This window comes from Brachyhypopomus gauderio, chromosome 1, assembly GCF_052324685.1.
Source record: "Brachyhypopomus gauderio isolate BG-103 chromosome 1, BGAUD_0.2, whole genome shotgun sequence".
NCBI classification, from domain to species: domain Eukaryota; kingdom Metazoa; phylum Chordata; class Actinopteri; order Gymnotiformes; family Hypopomidae; genus Brachyhypopomus; species Brachyhypopomus gauderio.
In genome coordinates this window covers 1,277,105-1,303,229 of record NC_135211.1, presented here as the reverse complement: position 1 = coordinate 1,303,229, position 26,125 = coordinate 1,277,105, and the positions used below count along the sequence as shown (strand labels likewise).

Genomic DNA, 26,125 nt, shown 5'->3' with positions numbered 1-26,125 from the left:
GCCAGTAACAACCCCCCAGGGGAGTACATCTGGGCTCATCTGTGAGCTCATTTAAACTTTAAACGCCAACATCCACCATGCACAGGGCACTTAGGGATGAAATGCATTAACACCAGGAGAGGAGAGGAGATGAGGAGAGGAGGTTAGGAGAGGAGGAGAGGAGGAGAGGAGGAGGGGAGAAGGAATGGCAGTCTTACCTGGTTGCTGGTTTGAAATCTGCAGCAGTTGTGTTTGAGCGATGAACAGCACCCGCCCTTCAAGACAATACACCAAACCAAGACTGAACAAAACCACTTCATGAAACAAACATGACACAATGACTCAAAAAATGCAACAAAATTCTGAATTTATCAAAAATACAGAAAACATAAATGATAAATATTATGTGTAAAATAACTAGTGAAAACTTTGAAAGTCAGAGAAAGATACCAGTGAGTGTAAATTAGCTGTGAAGTGCACATCAGTTCTGAACATCAGCAACATGGTGGAGGGGTTAATTAAAGCTTGTCCTTCATAACATGTGGAATTTGTTCTAGTTTAAACTGCGGGTTGTAATTGGAAGTGGATGCTGGTCATTCTGTGCTCCTAAGTCCTTACAGTCCCTTGGTCCAGCAGATCCAGAAGTAAAAATTAATATTTGCCTATTAATTGATAAATAAGCGAAGAGAGGCCGACAGCTATTTCATCAAGTCAAAATCCTGGTGCTGTTTTCACTCTGAATGAAAGCGCTTAGCTAACAGCTTATCTGGATAATGTGAAGGTAACTAACGGAAACTCATTAGTGACGGCTGAGACAGAGAGATTAAAAACACATCAAAGGTGCTGGAATGCGACAACGCGTGTGCTAAGCGCATCTCCATCAGCGCTACGTCACAAGCTAGCGCAATGTCAGTATGGGTGGAGCGATAAGGCAGCCTAAGTGTGAACAGCAGTGACTGCACAGGAAAAATATTTGATTCACAAATTAATTAAAATAATTAGTATTAGAATAATAATAATAAAAACTATTTCAACTCGAATATATTTTGAATTGGCACCATTTAAATGGGGAAAGGGATTTGTACTGGTTGAAATGAGTAATGAGCATTTTAACGGCCACATTGGTTTAAATGTGTGTAAGTGTGTGTGGGCAAGCTGACGGCACTCCCTGCTGCCCTGCTCTGTGCATCCGTGACACTAACCCTAGATCAGAAATAGAGAGACACAAACGCTTAATAACACCCAGTAGACTGATCCTAAAACAGCAGGAAGAGCACTCATGGGTAGTATAGGATGGGAAAGATCAGTGCAGTCTGATCCTAAAACAGCAGTGTGTGTTGGCGTGGACTGACAGAGCAGCTCAGTTGTGTAAAGCTGCTCTAGGACAGCAGTGCTGCGGAGACAGTTCCCTTCCTAATGAGATAAAAGTGGTTCGGCGAGACTAAGTAATGGATGAGTTATAATATGGGGTCTGACAAGGTAAGCAAATCTAATCAGTAAAGCAACATTAACCAGGCCTATTTAAAGTTAATGGCCTCCAACGAGCTGGCTGGCCTTACACAAGCACATCTCCAGTAATCGTGAAGGCTGCTAACCACGGCCGTACAGGCTGCATTATATGCTCGGCCAGGCACGATGTCAGGGAAGCAGTTTTGGGGGTAAATGTTGTCTATGGTCCAGGTTCCCCCGATGTCCCCTCAGGACAGCGCTTGACCTCGAGGCTCTGCATGATACTTGGAGCTGGGCAGTGTCAGCCAGTGTTGACAGCCCTGTCAGACTCTATCCTCAATATCAAAGCCTTCTAATGTCTTTATATTTCATGGCTGATTCCACTTTGAGGACTGGCAGACTCTTCGAGATGCTGATATTTCCTTCCTGCCTTATGATCCAGTGAGAAAATCAATTATCTGTTACTATCAGTGGACAGACAGGCAGTAACATCTATAGTTTCACCAGACTGAATTCTTCAAATATTTCTTAAACCCAAGCTATTTTGAAAAGGCAAGATGAGCAGACAAAGCTCTTATTAAGCATGCAAAACTGAAACAGGGTACTGTGGTATTAACTTCAATAAGAGGAATAATTTTAGAGCATTTCACCATGCATGACAAGCACAGAGACTATAAAAAAATGGAAAGCAGACTGAATTTTATATAATGGCACAAAAAGTGCACACACGCGCACACACGCGCACACACACACACACACACACACACACACACACCACAGTGCGGGGAATGGAAGATGAATATACACATGGTAAATGTAATTCCATGCTTTTCAGGCATTTTTCCAGCTGTTGCCTGAAAATGCCTTCTAGCTACTAACACCATGCACACACACACACACACACACACACACACACACACACACACACACACACACACACACACACAACCTTGCACGAACACATACAGATACACACAAACAACCTTGCGCACATACAGAAGCAAGCACACACACACACACACACACACACACACGCTATTTATTTCATTCATCAGAATTTAACCACTAACCTGAGAGATATCCTTATTCCTTTGGTGTGCAATTGTGACTGTATTTGTGAGTGTATATGTGTGTGTGTGTGTGTGTGTGTGTGTGTGTGTGTGTGTGTGTGTGTGTGTGTGTGTGTGTGACCCTGACCTGCTGAGAGCGGGCTTGGCTGTGTGGAGGGAGTCACTGTGAGCCTCGGCTTCAGGGACAGAGCTGTCACTGGCTACCTGCTTCCTCAGAGAGGCTCCCTGGCCATCTATGACACTACACACAGGCAGAAGGACACAGATACTTAACACAAACCACACATCTGGGAACACGGGAGGGTCACACATCTGGGAACACGGGAGGGTCACACATCTGGGAACACGGGAGGGTCACACATCTGGGAACACGGGAGGGTCACACATCTGGGAACACGGGAGGGTCACACATCTGGGAACACGGGAGGGTCACACATCTGGGAACACGGGAGGGTCACACATCTGGGAACACGGGAGGGTCACACATCTGGGAACACGGGAGGGTCACACATCTGGGAACACGGGAGGGTCACACATCTGGGAACACGGGAGGGTCACACATCTGGGAACACGGGAGGGTCACACATCTGGGAACACGGGAGGGTCACACATCTGGGAACACGGGAGGGTCACACATCTGGGAACACGGGAGGGTCACACATCTGGGAACACGGGAGGGTCACACATCTGGGAACACGGGAGGGTCACACATCTGGGAACACGGGAGGGTCACACATCTGGGAACACGGGAGGGTCACACATCTGGGAACACGGGAGGGTCACACATCTGGGAACACGGGAGGGTCACACATCTGGGAACACGGGAGGGTCACACATCTGGGAACACGGGAGGGTCACACATCTGGGAACACGGGAGGGTCACACATCTGGGAACACGGGAGGGTCACACATCTGGGAACACGGGAGGGTCACACATCTGGGAACACAGGAGGGTCACACATCTGGGAACACGGGAGGGTCACACATCTGGGAACACGGGAGGGTCACACATCTGGGAACACAGGAGGGTGTGCGCCTCCTCACCTGACTACGGTTCAACATCACTGATCCAACTTGTACCTCAACAAACGGAAGGGAAGCATTTTCTGCTTTTCATTTCTTAGTAAAACTGAGAATTTGATACCGTAGAGCAAACCGTCTGCGCCAGAGGGCTGACTGTTGATTCTTTCTTGTGTTTCTGTTTTTTTTTTTTTTTTTTCCATTCTGTGGGGAGCTTTGAGACGGGGATCAAAGCAGCAGGATATGTAAAATACATTAGCTTCACTTTCACAGTCTAATCTTGGAAGAAGAATGTTCACTTGTGTGTGCCGTATTCTGATGCTCACTACACACACATGGTCATGCACTGATAGATCGCACAGAACCAACGGGGGATTCAAGTGCTTCAGCCTGTTTTTAGAAAGATCAAATATAGGTGGGGACTGATGGATATACCTCCTGCTCTCCTCTCTACCATCTCTAGCTCAGTCAAGTACTCTCAAAAAAAGCAAAACTTGTTTTTAGCTTGTGGCCCAAAGTGGCAATACACTAGCCAACCAGTGAACCCAAACATGCATCATTATTCACTTTTCATTTGCCTGTAGAACGTTTAAAAAATTATTAAGATCTACCTGGTCAATACATGATCAATATGTAGGGCTGTAGATATAAATACTTATAAACCAGTTTTTCATGTCTTCAATTGGAAACCTTGGACAAACGTTTATCATTTAATAAATCAGATATGGCGTTGTATTAGACTTTGCTTACAGCTCTCTGTACCACAGATACATAGGCTAAACTTTCTTTTATACATTGTGTCTTTTTAAAGGCAATTTTGAGTGTGAGCAACAAAAAGTTTCTGTTGAGTGAAAATTATTCTTTCATCCCCCAGGGTGATCAAGAGCACAGTGATTTGAAAAACAGACCTGTGTGTGTGTGTGTGTGTGTGCCCAAGAATGCAGAGAGAGAATAATGAAAGAGGAGAAGAAATATAGGATAAAAGATTAAAAAAAAAGATCTTGTTTTGCTTTTAAAAAGAATAACCATAAAACACAGTTGGAGCTGTGGATAAAAGGACTAGGAAGATTTTTCATGTCCGTCCAACAGAAACACAGCCAACAGATGTTTTAATGAATGTACCATTTAGGACGGAGAAATACAGCTATGACTGTAGACATTCATAACGGTGTGCAGGACTAGTTACTCATCTATAATGCCTCAAACTGCTGCAGCAAAACACACACACACACACACACACACACACACACACACACACACACACACACACACACACACACACACACACACACACACACACACACACACATCACCAAGGCAACAGCACAGCACAGCAACCACATCTAATATTATTGTAATAATTCACACTTGAGGGCTTAAATGTTGACAAGATGAAGATCATTTCTCAGATGACAGAAACATTTGGTTTTGATCTTTGAGGAACTACAATCACCTAGGAACCTGTAGTCACAGTCTAGGAAATTATACTGGGCCGAAGTCAGGCATGCAAAACAACACCGACCCATAAATCAACCATTGATTTCATTCATGTCCAAGATTCTAGGGTGAATGTCTCTCTAGTCTAACCAGTCAGCTGTGGACTGGCTGAGCTCATGTCCTGGCCAGGCTGTGTGTTCTGGTGTTCTGGTCACATGTTCTGGTGTGGTGCAGGTTAGCGTGTGGGCAGCAGAACTGGGGTGGTCAATCTGGTGCTGAGGTCATCAATCTGAAGATGAAATACAGCATTCATGCATGTGACCATCTCAACACCAGCAACTCCACCACAGAGCATTAAGGAATATTTCACAACTTTCTAAAAATCAACACAGTATTCAATAAATATTCTTGATCAACGATTTACTCTATTACTCTAGCTGATATTGGCCTTGCGTATATAACACTGGGACACTGGGGGTGATTCAACCCATGATTGGCCTTACAGACACACAGGATGCCACTCAGGGCCAACTCCACTCACACACACTAATGCCACTCAGGGCCAACTCCACTCACACACACTAATGTCACTCAGGGCCAACTCCACTCACACACACTAATGCCACTCAGGGCCAACTCCACTCACACACACTAATGCCACTCAGGGCCAACTCCACTCACAAAGCTTATTCATTTATATACATTATGGGCTAAGATAGATACTGGGCTGGCATATGCCTTAATATATGAACAGAGACACATACACCCCGCACAAACACATGCACACATAAACCCATGCATGCATGTACAAACACAGGCAGGCAAGCACCCACTGGACATTTGCTCTGTGGGCTTTTGTTAGATTTTAAGCTGGAGCAAGAGGCTGACCCACTGTTAGTACTGCACTGACACACCCACACAAACACACCCACACACACACACACACACACACACACACATACACACACACACACAGCTGCTTGTTCTGTTTGAAAGAAAAATAAACAGAAAATAGAAGGAACCATTACGTTTCTCTTTCTCTCTTTATCTGTTACATAATATTTAATTAGCCAAACTGTCTGACTACAGTTAGTCAAACACCTTCAACAGTGGTTTGTTTCATCTCTTCCTTCTCTGTTTGGTTCTTACACACAGGCAAGCTGGTCTGAAAACACACAAACCAAAACAAGCAAGAGGAGATCATTTGTGTTGTACAGATTTCTCATTTATAAATAAACCACACTTCTAGAGGTTCTCTCCTGTGTCTCTCTCTCACACATACATTTCAGTAGAGTCACTAGATTCAACAGTGAATGCTCCATAAATGTTGCGTATGTGTGTTTACGCATATGTAGAGTTTAGCTGTGGTGAATTTGCTGGTGAACCGTTACAAATGAGAAGAGATCATGAGCAGCACTCTCATTGTGAGTCTCCTGAGTAGCGACAGATCCTTTACGCTCACAACACCAGGGTGTGTTCTTCAGCCACACGGTGCAGCAAAGCTCTGAGGAGCATTTAATCCATGGCCAATTTAATGAGAATGTTAAAGGCAGCACAGAGGCCGTTAAGATGGCTTCACACTGGTGAATGAGAAGATAAAGAAACCATAAACCATAAAATAGGCTGTAGCACTAAGCTAACGTTATGATAACGGCTAAGATTCCAGTTTTCTGACCTGTTGTCTCCGTCCTCCTTTGTTACGTCCAGATGTCCCTCCCAGACCAATAATTCCTCACTGGGCATTTTCCTTTGTTCACATTATAACTCTAGGTGTTATAACTCTAGGTGTTATAACTCTAGGTGTTTTCCAGTAAGTTGTTTTCTAGCTTAGCTCATATTTAAACACTGAGGTGAAGCCCTTGCATAGTAAAACTGATTATGGCTCCGTCAGGTTGAGAACAGGTTCTTTCCAGGTACGTTAAGCGGAACTATTTACACATAGAATAAACAAAGAGTAAACTATATAAAACTAATAAAATTAGTCTAAAATAAAACACTCAGAATATATGCAAGGTCTGAAAACACATTAAATGCAGTATGGTAGTATATCATACCATTATTATTATATGGTATGATAAATATTTGGTAAATATGGCATTATATACTGTATAACTGTGAAATATGGTATCATATACAGTACATTACGGTACCATAGATACATCTTATTACTGTGTGAAATGGGCCTTATATCTTTTATCATAATGCTGTATACATCTCTACACCAGTAGTGTCATGTTTATTATTTCCTATATCCCATACACTGTTGTATAAATCTCCACACCAGTAATGACATATTTATTGCTAAAATGGTGGTGATAATTACCTGACTTTAAAAACAAACCTGAACTACATCACTAATCTAGATAGCATATGTCCTTTAATGCTTCAAAACTAGGTCATTTGTATATGTGAGTCTGTGAGTGATATCTGACCTGAGGGGTGGAGAGACGGGTGGAGAGGAGGGTGGAGAAGAGGAGGATGATGGGAAGGCAAACTTCTGCTGGGACGATGTGAGATCTGAGTCTACCAGGTCAGGAACCCCCGGTGACGTGCTCACAGTCTCCATGACAACTAGTTCCGGATCCAAAACAAATAACTCATCCTGAGAGATCTCAGTGACATAGTGCAGGTGCTCCTAACACACACACACACACACACACACACGCACACACACACACACGCACAAACACACACACGCACAAACACACACACGCACAAACACACACACACACACACCCGTGCACGCACACACACACACACACACACACGCACACACACACACACACACACACACACGCACACACACACACACACACACACACACACACACACACACATTCAATTTAGCACCTGTGTGAGTCTCAATTCATGAGCATTAGAGTATTTCATACTGGCTGGATGTTCGTAAAGCACACATGAATAAAAGCTGTCAGTAAGTGTGTGTGCAGAGCATTGATGTCAGTAACGCGTTACTTAGTATCACATTACTTAGTAATGCGTTACTCTAATCCAGGGATGCCCATTACATCGAACGCGAAGGAAGTGTGGGTCGATCAGGAAGGAATGTGTGTAGATCGCATGACATTAAAAAGTAGTGGATGAATGACAGGATATCGTCCATCTGTACTGACGGTTGTATTTTGATTGACATACATGGTAGCCAATCTGACGTCTAGACACACCCCCCCCCCCCCCCCCCCCCCCCCCCCGCGCGAGAGCGTTTTACACATCATTCTGTGCAGTGTTGTCCATAACGATATGCGGTAGTGTAAAGAAATACCCCTCAAAAACAGGGGAAGGAACATTTACCTGACGAATTTTAATGTTGCTTTGTGTTTCAGGTTTGAAAAGTTCTAGAATTTTGGCTAACTTAGCCTACTTAAAAATGCTTGAAATTGTAATGGTATTTCGTTTCACAACAAATAGCTGTCTGACTGAATAGTTCGCTTGTATTACGTTAACAAATGTATTTACAAATAATACCATGCAGCGACACAAACATAATGTCAGGAGATACATTATTTAAATGTCAGGAGATAGGCTATTGTTAAAAATGAACTTCCAATAAAGTGATTTATTAAAAAAACTCATTTTGCTGCTGAATGTAACTACTAAAGTAACTTGTAATCTAACATAGTTACTTTTAAAATCAAGTAATCTGTAACAAAGTTTCTTTTTAAAGGAGTAATCAGTAATCAGTAATCATATTACTTTTTCAAGGTAACTAAGCCATCACTGTCGCAGAGCTGCAGTTACCTGGGCTCGATCAATCCTGTAAAAACGGTCTGCTGTTGTAGCTGGGGGAAAAGACCACCACAAACACAAACACACACAAACAGGAATGAATCAGACATCAACTCAGATTGACCCATGGAACCTAATGAAAAAATTAAAGGACATGTACGTGTAGGAGTGTGTGTGTGTGTGTGTGTGTGTGTGTGTGTGTGTGTGTGTGTGTGTGTGAAAGAGAGAGTGGGGGGGGGGGCTCACAAAATGGGGACAGTGCAGAAAAAGTTTGGAATCCACTGCACAGCTTGTGGCTTTGAATGCAATAGTACATAGTATACCACTTTATTTTTTCATGAGAGACCACTGAATAGTATTGAATAATATTAATATAATAATAATATTGTTGCTGTGTATGTTTTTTATATAGTGGCTTTATCTGGAAATGGAAAAAATATATATTTATGGGCTTTTATTGGCTATAGTCTGTCTTTTGTTGACCCCAGTTCCTCTCAAGGTTTCTCTCTCATGCTCATGGATGTTTTTCAGTGCCTCCGTCACCATTGGCTTGTTCACTGGGGACTTGGACCCACATATGTAAAGCTGCTTTGTGACATTAGCTCATGTAACAAGCACTATACAAATAAATTGGACTTTCAAGAAAGGTGGAGGTGTAGCAATGTTGTTTAATGATACTTTCCAATGCAAGCAGTTGTCACTTGGTGATTTCACATCTTTTGAATATTTGAGTGCAATTTTAAAAGGGGTACAAAGAATATTACTAGTCACTGTCTACAGGCCTCCTAGGTACAATGCTAATTTTATTGATGATTTCACAGATATGTTATCTTTTATTTCTACTGAATTTGATCATTTTGTTATTGCTGGTGATTTTAACATTCATATTGACAATCCCAATGATAGTTATGCCAAAGAATTCTATGATGTACTTGAATCTTTTGAACTTTCTCAGCATGTGACTGGAAGCACGCACTGCCATGGTCACACTTTGGATGTGGTCTCAAAGGGTCTTAACATCTCAGCCTGTGTTAAGGATGTTGCATTGTCTGATCACTACTGTGTATTTTTTGAAATGTTGATTTCAATCCATAGCAATGCCAGGCAGGTTAGGTTAAAGAAAAGACAGATAAATGACAGGACTGCTGCACTTTTTGTTACCAAAGTGTGCTCTGCACCTTGCCAACTATCAGGCTCTGTTGATACTCTGCTGGATAGTTTCAACTCAAAAACTGCCAGTATCTTGGATCAGATTGCACCAGTTAGAGTTAAAACCATGCAATGTAAGCAGAAAGCTCCATGGAGAAATGATCCTTCAGTTCAGCACCAAAAAAGAGAATGCAGAAAGGCTGAGCTCAGATGGCGTAAAACCAACCTTCACGTACATAAAGAGATTTTCAAAGATAGGCTGCGTGATTACAATATAATAATGTGTAAAGCTAGACAATCCTTCTTCTCTAGCATTATTAACAATAATGTTAACAATAGCAAAGTGCTTTTCACTATGGTTGACAGACTAACAAACCCACCTACATATATGGCCCCTGAGCTAGTTTCAATTGAGAGATGAGTAATGAGTTTGCAAAATTCTTTAATACTAAAATCCACAATATCAGACAAGCCATCTGTACGCCTATGTCCACCAACGAGCCGATTTTCTCTCCAAAACCACGCAAAATGTTCAACATGTCCCAGTTCAGTACTATTAATGAAGAAGGTTTAATTGATACAGTGAGTCATCTCAAATCATCCACTTGCAGCCTTGATACATTACCAACCATGTTTTTAAAGAATGTCTTTCCTGCTATATCTGTGAACATTCTTCAAATAGTAAATTCCTCACTCATGTCAGGTGTATTTCCGAGTGCATTAAAAACTGCAGTTGTGAAGCCTCTCTTGAAAAAGAAAACCCTAGATACAAGCTTGTTGAATAATAATAGACCAATTTCTAATCTACCATTCATTGGAAAAATAATAGAAAAAATTGTCTTCAAGCAAATTATGCACTTTCTGTCCACAAATAGCTGTCTAGACCAATTTCAGTCTGGCTTCAGACCTAATCATAGTACTGAGACTGCACTAATTAGGGTTATCAATGACATTCGGCTAAATACAGACTCAGGAAACATGTCTGTTCTTCTACTGCTCGATCTCAGCGCTGCCTTTGACACCATTGACCACAAAATTCTCATAAATAGACTTGAAAACTGGGTTGGACTCTCAGGAACTGTCCTAAAATGGTTCAGTTCATACCTTAAAGGAAGGAACTTCTTTGTGAAAATGGAGGGTAATGTTTCTGAGACTGTGCCAGTGACCTGTGGTGTACCCCAGGGTTCAATTCTTGGGCCACTCTTATTTAATTTATATATGATTCCTCTGGGTGAAATCATGCATTCTTATGGGATATCTTACCACAGCTATGCAGATGACACTCAGATCTACATGGCTCTCTGCCCAAACGACTACGGTCCCCTAGACTCACTGTGTAAATGCCTTGAGCACATAAACAAGTGGATGAAACACAACTTTCTGCAGTTAAATAAAGATAAAACGGACATTATTTTATTTGGGAACAGCAATGAAAGACACAGACTAGCTGCCTATCTAGATTCGAGAGGCCTAAAATCTAAAGAACTAGTACGTAACCTTGGTGTACTAATGGACTCTGATCTCACCTTTAGCAGTCATGTCAAAGCTGTCACCAAATCAGCTTTCTATCACCTCAAAAACATAAACAAAATCAGAGATTGTATGGCTAAAGCAGACCTGGAGAAACTCATCCACGCCTTTGTTTCTAGTAGGATTGATTACTGTAATGGGCTCCTAACTGGACTCCCAAAAAAGACAATTAAACAGCTTCAGCTGATTCAAAATGCAGCTGCCAGAGTTCTCACTAGGAGTAAAAGAAGGGAGCACATCACTCCCATCCTTAAATCCTTACACTGGATACCCGTATGTTACAGGATAGACTTTAAGGTACTATTACTGGTCTATAAATGTCTTAATGGTGTAGGACCAGTATATTTATTGGATGTGCTCCAACAATATGAGCCGAGCAGAACTCTCAGATCATTAGGAACTGGTCAGTTAGTGCAGCCTAAGGTAAAAACTAAACATGGAGAGGCGGCGTTCAGAAATGGAACCGGTTGTCAGAGAGCATTAGAAGAGCCCCAACACTAGATACCTTTAAATCCAGACTGAAAACCTTCATGTTTGAGCAGGCCTTCAGCTCAGTTTAATTACCTTTACTCTGTAACGGCACTTTTATCTTCATTAATTTAACTTCCTTTAAATCTACTGTTTTAATCATGCTTCCTATTTTAGATTTTATTGTGTTTCTTTTTTTTTTTATGTTTAAGTCTAACATTTTATTTTTACTGTTCTTATCTTTGCTCCCCCCTTTAAATCTTATTTACTTTTTATTATTTTATTTACTGTACTTCTTACATTCTATGTTATTTTATTATATATTTTTCTTTATATATGTGATTAATTTCTTAAATCTATTGTTTTACATTTTTCTGTGTTTTCTTTTCATTTGTAAAGCACTTTGAATGACCATTGTGTATGAAAGGTGCTATATAAATAAACTTGCCTTGCCTTGCCTTTCGACTTTACTAATGTGGCATTGAATGGAGTTATTCAAATAGAGTTATTCAAATAGAGTTATTCATGCCCAAGTCCACATGGATCAATCACAGACTCCAGTCCACATGGGCAATACACATACTGCAGCTCACACAGGCCAATCCACAGTCTAGCATAACTGTGCTCCTCATAGACATGTTGCCATAATGCCCCTTCTCTCTGCTTATACGCACGAAACCTACAGCCAACCATGTGTTCCTGAAAATGAAATAGATGTGAACAGAGGGGAGGGGCGGAGAGAAGGAGGAGAGGAGAAGAGAGAATGAGGAGAGGAGAAGAGAGAATGAGGGAGGAGAAGAGAGGAGGAGAGGAGAAGAGAGGAGGAGAGGAGAAGAGAGAATGAGGGAGGAGAAGAGAGAATGAGGGAGGAGAAGAGAGGAGGAGAGGAGAAGAGAGAATGAGGGAGGAGAAGAGAGAAGGAAGAGAGGAGAAGAGAGAATGAGGGAGGAGAAGAGAGAAGGAGGGAGGGGCAGAGAGAATGAGGGAGGAGAAGAGAGAATGAGGAAGGAGAAGAGAGGAGGAGAGGAGAAGAGAGAATGAGGGAGGAGAAGAGAGAAGGAAGAGAGGAGAAGAGAGAATGAGGGAGGAGAAGAGAGAAGGAGGGAGGGGCAGAGAGAATGAGGGAGGAGAAGAGAGAATGAGGGAGGAGAAGAGAGGAGGAGAGGAGAAGAGAGAATGAGGGAGGAGAAGAGAGAAGGAAGAGAGGAGAAGAGAGAATGAGGGAGGAGAAGAGAGGAGGAGAGGAGAAGAGAGAATGAGGGAGGAGAAGAGAGAAGGAAGAGAGGAGAAGAGAGAATGAGGGAGGAGAAGAGAGGAGGAGAGGAGAAGAGAGAATGAGGGAGGGGCAGAGAGAAGGAGGGAGGAGACGAGAGGAGGAGAGGAGAAGAGAGAATGAGGGAGGAGAAGAGAGGAGGAGAGGAGAAGAGAGAAGGAGGAGAGGAGAAGAGAGAATGAGGGAGGGGCAGAGAGAAGGAGGAGAGGAGAAGAGAGAAGGAGGGAGGAGAAGAGAGGAGGAGAGGAGAAGAGAGAATGAGGGAGGAGAAGAGAGAAGGAAGAGAGGAGAAGAGAGAATGAGGGAGGAGAAGAGAGAAGGAAGAGAGGAGATGAGAGAATGAGGGAGGAAAAGAGAGAAGGAAGAGAGGAGAAGAGAGAATGAGGGAGGAGAAGAGAGAATGAGGGAGGAGAAGAGAGAAGGAAGAGAGGAGAAGAGAGAATGAGGGAGGATAAGAGAGGAGGAGAGGAGAAGAGAGAATGAGGGAGGAGAAGAGAGAAGGAAGAGAGGAGAAGAGAGAATGAGGGAGGAGAATGGTGTAAGGCATGAAGAGATGCACCTACTACTTGTTGATTCAATGTCCATCATCTCTGTCAGACGTGTTCTCTGCCATTATGTACATTAGGCAGAAAGTTATCCAGCTCTCCGCTAAATGGCTGCTTAGTCAAGTCAAATTTATTTATATAGCACTTTTTACAGCACATGTTGTCATAAAGCAGCTTTACAATCGTATGGGTCCAGATCCCTAATGAGCAAGCCAAAGGCGACAGTGGTGAGGAAAAACTCCCTATGATGGTGGGGATTAGGAAGAAACCTCAGGAGGACCAAGACTCAAAAGGGAACCCATCCTCCATTGGGCGACCCGTTAGCACAAGTCCGTATTTGTGGACAAAAGGTGGTTCTATAGTTATAGTCTGCAAGGCAGTTTAATAGCCCTCTGTTTCCTAATTCAAATCCTCACTAAAAGAATAAACGTAGGTTTTCCACGGTGGACTGCTACAAAAAGCACGCCCATCTTAAAAAAACAAAACAACAAAAAAATACAGATACTGAATTATTTTAGGCTAATGTCTCTCAGTGCCATTAATTCCAGGACAAAATGAACTTCTTTTTCCAATAGCCTGTGTCCCATATTATTTACATCCATATTACATAGATCTTTATAGATATTTTCCTTTTATCACATATAGTTCACAGGATTTGGTGTGATAAGAATACAATAGGTACGTCTGAAAAATAGCATGAATTTAGTTTCATCAGCAATTAAAACTAATTCATGATTGTGGAGCTAAGATTTGTGAAATCAATATCTTTGCAAAAACCAAAGCATCATCATCAAAGCGTGGTAAAGCATCAGATAATCATGGACCAAACATGCTCAGTCAATATACTGGAATTCTCAGTAAATGATCTTTTCACAGAAAATCATCTTATTAAATGATGTTTCAAGAAATTTCATCTTTTAAATTCTGCCCTGTCTTCCGACCAGACTGGTTTTAGAGGAAAAAAAACACCACCATTTTGAGTGTTGTTCTTGCTTTAAATGAGCCTTTTACTGCTATTAACAGAAGAAAGCATTATGCCACCTGTTTATTGATCTCTCTAAAGCCTTTGTCATGGTTCATCACTTGCTAGTCCTATAAAACACAGGCTTTGACCAGTGCAACACTAATTGGTTCCGGAAATGTCTTTCACACAGACAGCAATGTGTGGACCCAGGACATCATAAATCAGACTTATTGCGACGAATGAAAGGGAATTCCATAGGGCTCAATACTAGGACCAGTCCTACTCAATATTTACATTAATGACATTCCTGGCTTTGTCTCAAAAGTGTGTCTTTATATTGATGATGCCCTTCAATATTACTCTGCTGTTTCTCTGTAGTCTCTACATGCTCATTAAGTTCCAAACTAATCTTTGCTCCACAATCATGAATTAGTTTTAATTGCTGATGAAACTAAATTCATGCTATTTTTCAGACTTTCCTATTGTATTCTTATCACAGCAATTATCAGCACCGTAAAGGATCCAATATTGACAGGAACAGCAGAAATATGTACTTTGAAAAAGGGCTGGATGACATGGTGACTATTACCAATTAAATCTGCATGCTCGTTAGTATGAACATTAGGGTTCTTTCATACCTTTAACTATCATACCTATATATAGTGCAGTTAAAACAAACATTAGACAAATAATTGTTCGTCTCAAATTAAAACAGATTTTCAAAAAGTATTTTTGAAGGATCATCTATCCTTAGGCCTTAGATTTGGTCTAACACTGTGCTTCATAACACTGTGCTTCTCACTGTGAGATTCATTGGTGACACTGCAACACTAATCTTTGCATAATTTTAAAAAGAAAAAAAAACTGTCAGTACACTGGGAAGCATAACTTTTTAACATGATAACCTCTTAACTAGATAGCCCTTTAACATGATATTGATTTAAAGGGATAACCCTTTATCTGGATAACCCTTTATCTGGATAACCCTTTAAAACTTTAAAACTCTAGTTTTTACTGAACTGAGAATAGCAATAATGTATTACAGTATTACGTTCGCCACCCCCCCGTCAACCAATTTACGTTCGCCGCCCCCCGTCAACAAATTACGTTCGCCACCCCCCGTCAACAAATTACGTTCGCCACCTCCCCTCCCCGTCAACAAATTACGTTTGCCACCTCCCCTCCCCTTCAACAAATTACGTTCTATTTTACATCCACTATGACAGTATTGGTGTAGGTCTGAAAATTGTCTGGCCCACAGATCAGAGCTCTCTGCCAAATCTGGCCCGCAGAAAAATATAGTTTACTAGCCCTGCCCTAAACCCTACACATGTTCACATCTCACTTGGTCAATTTAAAGTTTGAATTTTTAAATAATTATCCTCCATCACTTTTTTTTCTTATTTTTTAGTACATTTTTAGTTAATATCTGATTTATGCTACTAATTCATGCATGTCATGAGTTTTTTTGGCATTAGTCTTTATAGATTATTTGTTTTTATTTTTTCATCTTGTATAATAGTTGATTATTGATACAAGAGCTAATGGCAATTACCTCTATCTGTTCAATCTTGATAAACTTGGTTCTAGTATTTAATCTTTAATTTGATTAGATTTTATTTTGATTAATGTTATTATTTTTATCTGTTGGATGTACTGCTAATAAAGGTTATCCTAAATGTATTTTGAATTCAAATAAAGCTTGAATTTAAAATGTTTGAATTTTATATGTAGTTATGAGCTATGATCTGCATAACTGGAGTTTATATTTATTTGTATCTTATATTTTTATCAAATCTATCCTAACCAGCAACTAAATGAAGGCTTACCCAAAATAAACCAAAGCTGAAACTTGCAGAAACAGTTGATTGTACATTAAATTTGCTTTGTCCCATCTCAATGCTATAGATGTTATCTGACCATAAGCAGCGGTACAGTGTGGTGTTGTGGGAAAAGGTGGCTTTGTCTGTATGATCTGGAGTGGTGTAGTGGAGTGGTGTTGTAGTGGAGTGTGGAGTGGTGTTGTAGTGGAGTGTGGAGTGGTGCTGTAGTGGAGTGTGTAGTGGTGTTGTAGTGGAGTGTGGAGTGGTGTTGTAGTGGAGTGTGTAGTGGTGTTGTAGTGGAGTGTGGAGTGGTGTTGTAGTGGAGTGTGTAGTGGTGTTGTAGTGGAGTGTGGAGTGGTGTTGTAGTGCAGTGTGTAGTGGTGTTGTAGTGCAGTGTGTAGTGGTGTTGTAGTGGAGTGTGTAGTGGTGTTGTAGTGGAGTGTGGAGTGGTGTTGTAGTGCAGTGTGTAGTGGTGTTGTAGTGCAGTGTGTAGTGGTGTTGTAGTGAAGTGTGTAGTGGTGTTGTAGTGGAGTGTGGAGTGGTGTTGCAGTGGAGTATGTAGTGGTGTTGTAGTGCAGTGTGTAGTGGTGTTGTAGTGCAGTGTGTAGTGGTGCTGTAGTGGAGTGTGGAGTGGTGTTGTAGTGGAGTGGTGTTGTAGTGGAGTGTGTAGTGGTGCTGTAGTGGAGTGTGGAGTGGTGTTGCAGTGGAGTATGTAGTGGTGTTGTAGTGCAGTGTGTAGTGGTGTTGTAGTGCAGTGTGTAGTGGTGCTGTAGTGGAGTGTGGAGTGGTGTTGTAGTGGAGTGGTGTTGTAGTGGAGTGTGTAGTGGTGTTGTAGTGCAGTGTGTAGTGGTGCTGTAGTGGAGTGTGTAGTGGTGTTGTAGTGGAGTGGTGTTGTAGTGGAGTATGTAGTGGTGTTGTAGTGGAGTGTGGAGTGGTGTTGTAGTGGAGTGTGTAGTGGTGCTGTAGTGGAGTGTGTAGTGGTGTTGTAGTGGAGTGGTGTTGTAGTGGAGTATGTAGTGGTGTTGTAGTGGAGTGTGGAGTGGTGTTGTAGTGGAGTGGTGTTGTAGTGGAGTATGTAGTGGTGTTGTAGTGGAGTGGTGTTGTAGTGGAGTATGTAGTGGTGTTGTAGTGGAGTGTGGAGTGGTGCTGTAGTGGAGTGTGGAGTGGTGTTGTAGTGGAGTGTGGAGTGGTGCTGTAGTGCAGTGTGGAGTGGTGTTGTAGTGTAGTGGTGTTGTAGTGCAGTGTGTAGTGGTGTTGTAGTGGAGTGTGGAGTGGTGCTGTAGTGGAGTGTGTAGTGGTGTTGTAGTGGAGTGTGGAGTGGTGCTGTAGTGGAGTGTGGAGTGGTGTTGTAGTGGAGTGGTGTTGTAGTGTAGTGGTGTTGTAGTGCAGTGTGTAGTGGTGTTGTAGTGGAGTGTGTAGTGGTGCTGCAGTGGAGTGTGGAGTGGTGTTGTAGTGGAGTGGTGTTGTAGTGGAGTGGTGTTGTAGTGGAGTGTGTAGTGGTGCTGTAGTGCAGTGTGTAGTGGTGTTGTAGTGCAGTGTGTAGTGGTGTTGTAGTGCAGTGTGTAGTGGTGTTGTAGTGGAGTGTGGAGTGGTGTTGTAGTGCTTTTTTTTAGGTTTTTCTTTCTTTCATTTCTCTGGCATCAAACTTAGCTACATTTAAATAAAATTAGGTAGGTACCTGAAACTAAGGAATTCTTCACAAAAATAAAATTTTGGTCTCACTCATGTTACAGAAAACACATGAATGCGTGCTAAGGCTAATGAAACAAATCACCATTGCTAATGTTAACTTTTACAGCTATCACGATGAGTGAGTACTAAGTTAACGCTCTGTTTACGCTAATTTTAGCAGCTAACTAGCTATTTAGATTACCAAGATGACGGTGCCTCTTCATCATTGTCACAATCAGCCACAACCTTTTCAGGTGCTCGTACATCGCGGTTGTGCTGCCGTGAAAGGCAACTTCTGCCTTGCAGATATTGCACTGCACGCTTTTCGGAATCCGGCTATGGAACTCAGAAGTGTGGGATCACTTTAAGAAAATGATGCCACACTTTTCAGTTCCGTTGCCGGATAGCCACTATACCAGTCTGTATAACGTCCTGGGATGTCCACCACTTTCTACCCCAGTTTTCACTACTGCGCATGTGTATCAAGGACAGAAAGGTTGACACTAGGGTTGTCCCGATCCGATATTTGGATCGGATCGGCCGCCGATATTAGCAAAAAATGCGTATCGGTATCGGATCGGCAGACACGAGAAAATGCTGATCCAGACTCCCGATCCAGTTTTTTTTTAAAGTCCGATCCAGCGCACCCATTTAGATAATCCATTCCAGTTTTTGCTAGTGAGAGTAAAATCCGGTCCGCATTTTCCAGCACACCTTCAGCACACGAGCATAGTTTCTGCCCCAATTTAGCTCCGTGGCATCTCGAACCGCCGTGTAAATTTGAAGTTATCGGTCAGTTGTGTGGGATTATTTTACCTTAAAGGATGACAAAGACGAAGAGGTAGAGTGCAACATATGCCACAGTAAAGTCAAGCGTTGTGGTAAAGCTGTAAGAACTTTTAATACCACCAATCTAATCAAGCATTTAGCGAAATACCACCATAAACAACATGACGAGTTTCTAATGAAAACCGAAGACAAAAAGAAAGGTCCTACACAACTAACACTGGCAGAAACGTTTGAATTGAAGGAAATGTATAGATGGGGATGGAGCAGCAAAGTGTGGAGTAGAAGGCATTTTGCTTTTAATTAGTTTACAATATGTGCACGGATTTTTTTTTAGCTTTGGTTTACACTTGTTCAAGAGCACTGATGGATGTTAATGTTAATAATAGACTATTTTCCACTCAGGTTGTGTGTTTTTTTTTTAATATAATTTACAATATTATTTGCACTTGTGGCTTTTTAATCCTTGGTTTACTGATGCTATTTCTGTTTGTTATTTAATATTTTGTCTATTTTGAGTTTATTAAATGCTAAATAAACAGGTCAGTTTCTCCTTACCAACCATTGTGTATTATTCAAACACACCTAATTCAGCTGGCTACTTGTTATCAAGAGTAAAACGCTTTTCAACATGAGTTTGACAACAAAGTAAGTTGGCTAAATAACTTTAAACTTTAATACATGCTTGGATAGGCCGGTATCGGCCGATATCGGTATCGGATCGGAAGTGCAAATAAATATCGGTATCGGATCGGAAGTTCAAAAACACACAGCAGTTTGGAGAGAGAGAAAAAAAAACCAGACGCATCGATTATTAAATTAGTCGTCGATTATTTTGATAGTCGACATAATAGCAACTAGTCGACTAATCATGGCAGCCCTAGTGGAGTGGTGCTGTAGTGGAGTGTGGAGTGGCTGCTCCAGCCAGAGCTGCTAGCGGTGGTGCTCTAGGTCAGATGACGTTAGTTGTAATGGTTCAGTGCAGCAGGGATTTTTGGCTGTAGAGACTCAGCAACACAGGGTGCCATACACAGGATCGTTGCAGCAAATTGAGCAAAATGGGCCCCTCTCCCTACTCGGGCCCTGGGTAGTCAGGTCCACTTTTCCCCCCACTACCACGCCCATGGCCATACAAACTAATGATTCTGGACAGAGCGCGGAGTTCGCCGCTAATGGCTTCGGTTGGTGTAGTCATGAGCTAGTAGTCAAAGTTCATTTGAGGTCTGTTTCTATGGCAGTAGCAAATCCTGTTTCACGCTGTAAGCTAAGTAGCTAATACTTTGTCAATGTATGTGCGTGTGTGTGTCATGAGAAACGAGCAGAATTAGAACCAGTGTGCATGAGAGTAGGAGGACCCTATGTGTCTATCATGTCAGACATCCAATTAATCTGCACAAACAGCATAACTCACCCCTCTCTCCCTCTTCCTCTCTCTCTCCATCTCTCTCCCTCCCCCCGTTTCTCTTCCTCCTCTTCTGCCTCCATCCTCCTGTCTCTGCCTTTACCCATCACTTCTCTGACAGTAATGCTGGCATGGTAATGGGCTGTTCATTAGAGCTGAAATGTCAGCACAGATACTCTCTCCTCCATTGCAACCTTTCTTAACCTTTCTTTAATCATGCTGACGCTACAGAGCAGACTTGGGTAAGAGGGCAAGGGAGACAGGGTTGCCATGTTCTATCACCCCTGGAGAAACTATGTGCTGTAAGATTTACATAACTCTCTCACTCTCCTTCTCTCATTAGCTTTATGTTGTAGCATTAATCTATGCTATCTAAATGGAGCTAACTCCATTTACCTCTCACCTTTCGATTTGGATCACCTTGGTTTTTGAACAATACTTACAACATGAGAAATGAATGAAAAGGGAATCTAGAAAGGCAAAAAACTGAGCAGTGTACACACACAGGACAGCTGAGGGGTAGCAAACATGAGCATAACACATTCAGACTCCATTCTGGATTAACATTATTTGTCTGACATTAAAACACAAACAAGACACATTACTTACAGTCCAAAAAGCACCACTTGGGCGACAGCCTGTGAGATGACAACATCTTTGACTCATCACCTGCCTGTGAGTGGAGGAGACAGGAGAAGAAGTTATCATAGCACAAAGGGATTTGTCGGGGCCTGACTTTTATTATTCCCTGTTCACTTTCTAAAGAATGACCTAATAAAACAATCCACTCAATTTCACCCAAACCTGCACATGGCACATGGCCTGTTGCTGGGGCCCCTGGCCTGGCTGATGTATGGGGCTCCTGGCCTCTCTCTACGTACACTCTCTAATCAACACTATTTACGTGCTCATCAGGAGACTTGCAGCTGGATATAGTCACAATGTTACTATCATTTGACTAACAATTATCTACTACACTCTTATTTCTATTAGCGTTCATAAATCTGCATTCTAAAACCTGCTTTTGAGACATTGTTATTTCACTGAACTGAATTTCTGTTTAATGGTAAGTCATACACATCCACATGCCAGCATTCGTTGCTTCACAGTCTTAAAGAGGAAATGACCATGCAGAAACCACAGCAATCAGCCAGCACCACACCAACACCTGCAGTGCAGTGATCACACATGCACAAACGCACACTACCAACAAGGGCCACAAAACAACACTGTATCGAAGGAACAATCAGAAACAATGCAGGGCTGTGTGTGTGGATACTGGGCTGTGTGTGTGGATACTGGACTGTGTGTGTGGATACTGGGCTGTGTGTGTGGATACTGGACTGTGTGTGTGGATACTGGACTGTGTGTGTGGATATTGGACTGTGTGTGTGGATACTGGACTGTGTGTGTGGATACTGGACTGTGTGCGTGGATACTGGGCTGTGTGTGTGGATACTGGACTGTGTGTGTAGTCGCAGGGCTGTGTGTGTGGATACTGGTCTGTGTGTGTGGATACTGGACTGTGTGTGTAGTCGCAGGGCTGTGTGTGGATACTGGGCTGTGTGTGTGGATACTGGGCTGTGTGTGTGTATACTGGACTGTGTGTGTGGATACTGGGCTGTGTGTGTGGATACTGGACTGTGTGTGTGGATACTGGGCTGTGTGTGTAGATACTGGGCTGTGTGTGTGGATACTGGGCTGTGTGTGTGGATACTGGGCTGTGTGTGTGGATATTGGACTGTGTGCGTGGATACTGGACTGTGTGTGTGGATACTGGGCTGTGTGTGTGGATACTGGACTGTGTGTGTAGTCGCAGGGCTGTGTGTGTGGATACTGGGCTGTGTGTGTGGATACTGGACTGTGTGTGTAGTTGCAGGGCTGTGTGTGGATACTGGGCTGTGTGTGTAGACGCAGGGCTGTGTGTGTGGATACTGGGCTGTGTGTGTGTATACTGGACTGTGTGTGTGGATACTGGGCTGTGTGTGTGAATACTGGACTGTGTGTGTGGATACTGGACTGTGTGTGTAGATACTGGGCTGTGTGTGTGGATACTGGGCTGTGTGTGTGGATATTGGACTGTGTGCGTGGATACTGGACTGTGTGTGTGGATACTGGGCTGTGTGTGTGGATACTGGGCTGTGTGTTTGGTCGCAGGGCTGTGTGTGTGGATACTGGACTGTGTGTGTGGATACTGGGCTGTGTGTGTGGATATTGGACTGTGTGTGTAGTCGCAGGGGTGTGTGTGTGGATACTGGGCTGTGTGTGTGTGTGAGAGACCATTGTGTGAACACTAGTGAGCATTATGATTTCAGGGATTGTTCCAGCATTTGCTCTGTGCCTGTAATTCCTCCCAACTGTCTTACCCACCTGAGGTGCCAGTCGTTGAAGAGATGGATGACATGACACAAAGTCCTGTGCGAGGTCCAGGCGTATAAGAGAGCCCGAAACACACGCACACAAATTACACATCAGAACAGCCTGATGGAAGTTAAAGGCCAGTTTTTTTCACATGCATGCATGCATTAGCCCTCACACACACACACACACACCCCCATACACACACACACACCACACACCCTGGTGGACATGCATGTTTACACCGTTCTCCATAAGCACTGCTGAATAGTTTTGAAGAGGGGACATTATTGTATTTTTTGTTGTGTTAGCAGATGACCAGATTACCAGATAAATACCCAGCTGCACTGCACAGATCTCTAATCGTAACACATTTCATGCCCTATTTACTGCCTGGGGTGCTTCATTAAAAACTGGAGGAAAGCGCATGTGTGAGTGAGAGAGAGAGTGTGTGTGTGTGTGTGTGTGTGTGTGTGTGAGTGTGTGTTTGTGAGTGTGAGTGTGTGTGTGTGTGTGAGAGTGTGCGTTTGTGAGTGAGAGTGTGTTGTGAGTGAGAGTGTGTGTGTGTGTGTGTGTGAGTGTGTGAGTGTGTGTGGTGTGTGTGTGTGAGTGTGTGTGAGTGTGAGTGTGTGTGTGTGTGTGAGTGTGCGTTTGTGAGTGAGAGTGTGTGTTTGTGAGTGAGAGTGTGTTGTGTGTGTGAGTGAGTGTGAGTGAGAGTTTGTGTGTGTTTGTGAGTGAGAGTGTGTATGTGTGTGTGTGTGTTGTGAGTGAGTGTGAGTGAGAGTTTGTGTGTGTGTGTGTGTGTGTGAGTGGTGTGTGTGATGTGTGTGTGTTTGTGAGTGAGAGTATGTGTGTGTGTGGGAGTGTATTTGCACATGTGTGATCTCTCTCCACACTGCCTAAACCCAAACACAAATGCTTATTAGCATATTTCTCCAGCTTACCATTCATGGGTATGTGACACACACACACACACACACACACACACACACACACCATCCACCCAGACGGACCAACCGATACAGACAACCAGATCCCCACCCCACCCACCCCACTCTCTTGTACTCTCCCTGTACCCCTACATCCCTCTCCTCCCTCTTCACCTCCCTGTGTCTGATCCTCTCTCTGGGTCCCTCCCTCTCATTTTTCTCTGTTGACTCTTTTTCCACTCTCTCTCCCTCTCTACCCATCCATTCCCCAACTACTGCTCTCTCTCCCTCTTACCTCATGCCTCTCTTTCTCTTCCTCCCTTTCTCCCTCCCTCCTTCTCTCATCTCTCTCACTCTCTCTCTCCCTCCCTTTCTCCATCCCTCTTCTTCCTCTCTTCTCAGTTCTCCCCCCCAATCATTCCCCCCATACCTCTTGCAGTCTCTCGATGTGTGCTCGGCACGTTTCCAGGTCACTGTCTCCAGGGACGACGATGAGCCCCAGCGGGATCGCTGGGGAGAAGATGGGGTGAGTGGCACAAGCGTGACGGAGAGAGAAAGGAGAAAATGAGACAACCAAAGACAGTCATCCTCTGTTCCTGATACAGCGTGCTGTGGCTTTCTCCACCTGACCCACATTCCTGCTAATGACCCCCTGCAGAGCAGAAGAGGTTCACCGCAGCCCGGCACCAGGATCTCCGGCTCAGCCGAGCAACATGTTTCTGATCATCCGCCCCCCCCCCCCCCCCCCCCCCCCCCCCCCCCCCCGCCCCAACCCTCCCATGTCCCTGAGAGTGTAGAAGTCCATTGAAAAGTTCATCACCAGTGTGCTCCGGACGTAGAAACACTGCCCTGCGGAAGAACCTTTAATAAGGGCAGAGCACCGTCCTTGTTGGTAGTACTTTAATAAGGTCAGAAACACCGTCCTTGTTGGTAGTACTTTAATAAGGGCAGAACACCGTCCTTGTTGGTGGTACTTTAATAAGGTCAGAACACCGTCCTTGTTGGTGGTACTTTAATAAGGGCAGAACACCGTCCTTGTTGGTGGTACTTTAATAAGGTCAGAACACCGTCCTTGTTGGTGGTACTTTAATAAGGTCAGAACACCGTCCTTGTTGGTAGTACTTTAATAAGGTCAGACACACCGTCCTTGTTGGTGGTACTTTAATAAGGTCAGAACACCGTCCTTGTTGGTGGTACTTTAATAAGGTCAGAACACCGTCCTTGTTGGTGGTACTTTAATAAGGTCAGAACACCGTCCTTGTTGGTGGTACTTTAATAAGGTCAGAACACCGTCCTTGTTGGTGGTACTTTAATAAGGTCAGAACACCGTCCTTGTTGGTAGTACTTTAATAAGGGCAGAACACCGTCCTTGTTGGTAGTACTTTAATAAGGTCAGAACACCGTCCTTGTTGGTGGTACTTTAATAAGGTCAGAACACCGTCCTTGTTGGTGGTACTTTAATAAGGTCAGAACACCCGTCCTTGTTGGTGGTACTTTAATAAGGTCAGAACACCGTCCTTGTTGGTGGTACTTTAATAAGGTCAGAGCACCGTCCTTGTTGGGTAGTACGGCCCGTGGGCATTTGCTCTGTGAGTCTGTGGTATTTGGAACATTTCTACATATGGTGCTTCGTTGATAATGTTGGGGGTTTCAGCTAGGAGAACTGGAGCTAACCCAGCTTAAAAGGAAATGAGCACTGTTCTGATGAACAGACATTTATGAAAGCTGCAAGCTCAAATTTTCATCACGACCTGTAAACAATGATAGAATCGATAACAATGGATTTGTATTGGTGAGTCAAAATGAGTCTTCATTTCAATGAGACCATTATCCTGTTTATGATTCAGAACAAGTGGATTAGACCTTGAATAACTTCCCTGTAGTTACATGCCCATACATGCCTGTTACATGGAATACACAGGTCTGTTTACAGGCTCATACAGGTCTGTTACAGGCCCACACAGGTCTGTTACAGGCCCACACAGGTCTGTTACAGACTCACACAGGTCTGTTACAGGCCCACACAGGTCTGTTACAGGCACATACAGGTCTGGTACAGGCCCACACAGGTCTGTTACAGACTCATACAGGTCTGTTACAGGCCCACACAGGTCTGTTACAGACTCATACAGGTCTGTTACAGGCCCACACAGGTACTGTTACACTCATACAGGTCTGTTACAGGCCCACACAGGTCTGTTACAGGCTCACACAGGTCTGTTACAGACTCATACATGTCTGTTACAGGCCCTCACAGGTCTGGTTACAGGCCCGCACAGGTCTGGTACAGGCCACACAGGTCTGGTACAGGTTCATACAGGTCTGTTAACAGGCCCACACAGGGTCTGTTACAGGCTCATACAGGTCTGTTACAGGCCCACACAGGTCTGTTACAGGCCCATACAGGTCTGTTACAGGCTCATACAGGTCTGTTACAGACTCATACAGGTCTGTTACAGGCCCATACAGGTCTGTTACAGGCCACACAGGTCTGTTACAGGCCCACACAGGTCAGTTACAGACTCATA

At 43.3% G+C, this 26,125-nt stretch overlaps 1 protein-coding gene across 4 annotated transcripts in view; it reads right to left on the bottom strand.

Moving 5' to 3' along the window:
* The window catches only part of dgkza (diacylglycerol kinase, zeta a), a 90,343-nt gene that overhangs the window by 25,046 nt on the left and 39,172 nt on the right, over nucleotides 1-26,125 (bottom strand). For 2 of the 4 annotated variants that reach the window (XM_077006005.1, XM_077005913.1), the window contains 7 exons: nucleotides 24,028-24,107; nucleotides 22,681-22,725; nucleotides 20,920-20,983; nucleotides 8,712-8,752; nucleotides 7,388-7,590; nucleotides 2,626-2,739; nucleotides 198-254 (listed from right to left, as the gene is read on the bottom strand). In XM_077006005.1, the coding sequence (XP_076862120.1) occupies nucleotides 198-254; nucleotides 2,626-2,739; nucleotides 7,388-7,590; nucleotides 8,712-8,752; nucleotides 20,920-20,983; nucleotides 22,681-22,725; nucleotides 24,028-24,107 (604 nt within the window). The remainder of the gene's footprint in view (nucleotides 1-197; nucleotides 255-2,625; nucleotides 2,740-7,387; nucleotides 7,591-8,711; nucleotides 8,753-20,919; nucleotides 20,984-22,680; nucleotides 22,726-24,027; nucleotides 24,108-26,125) is intronic. The other 2 variants (XM_077006170.1, XM_077006079.1) reach the window with 2 other exon arrangements.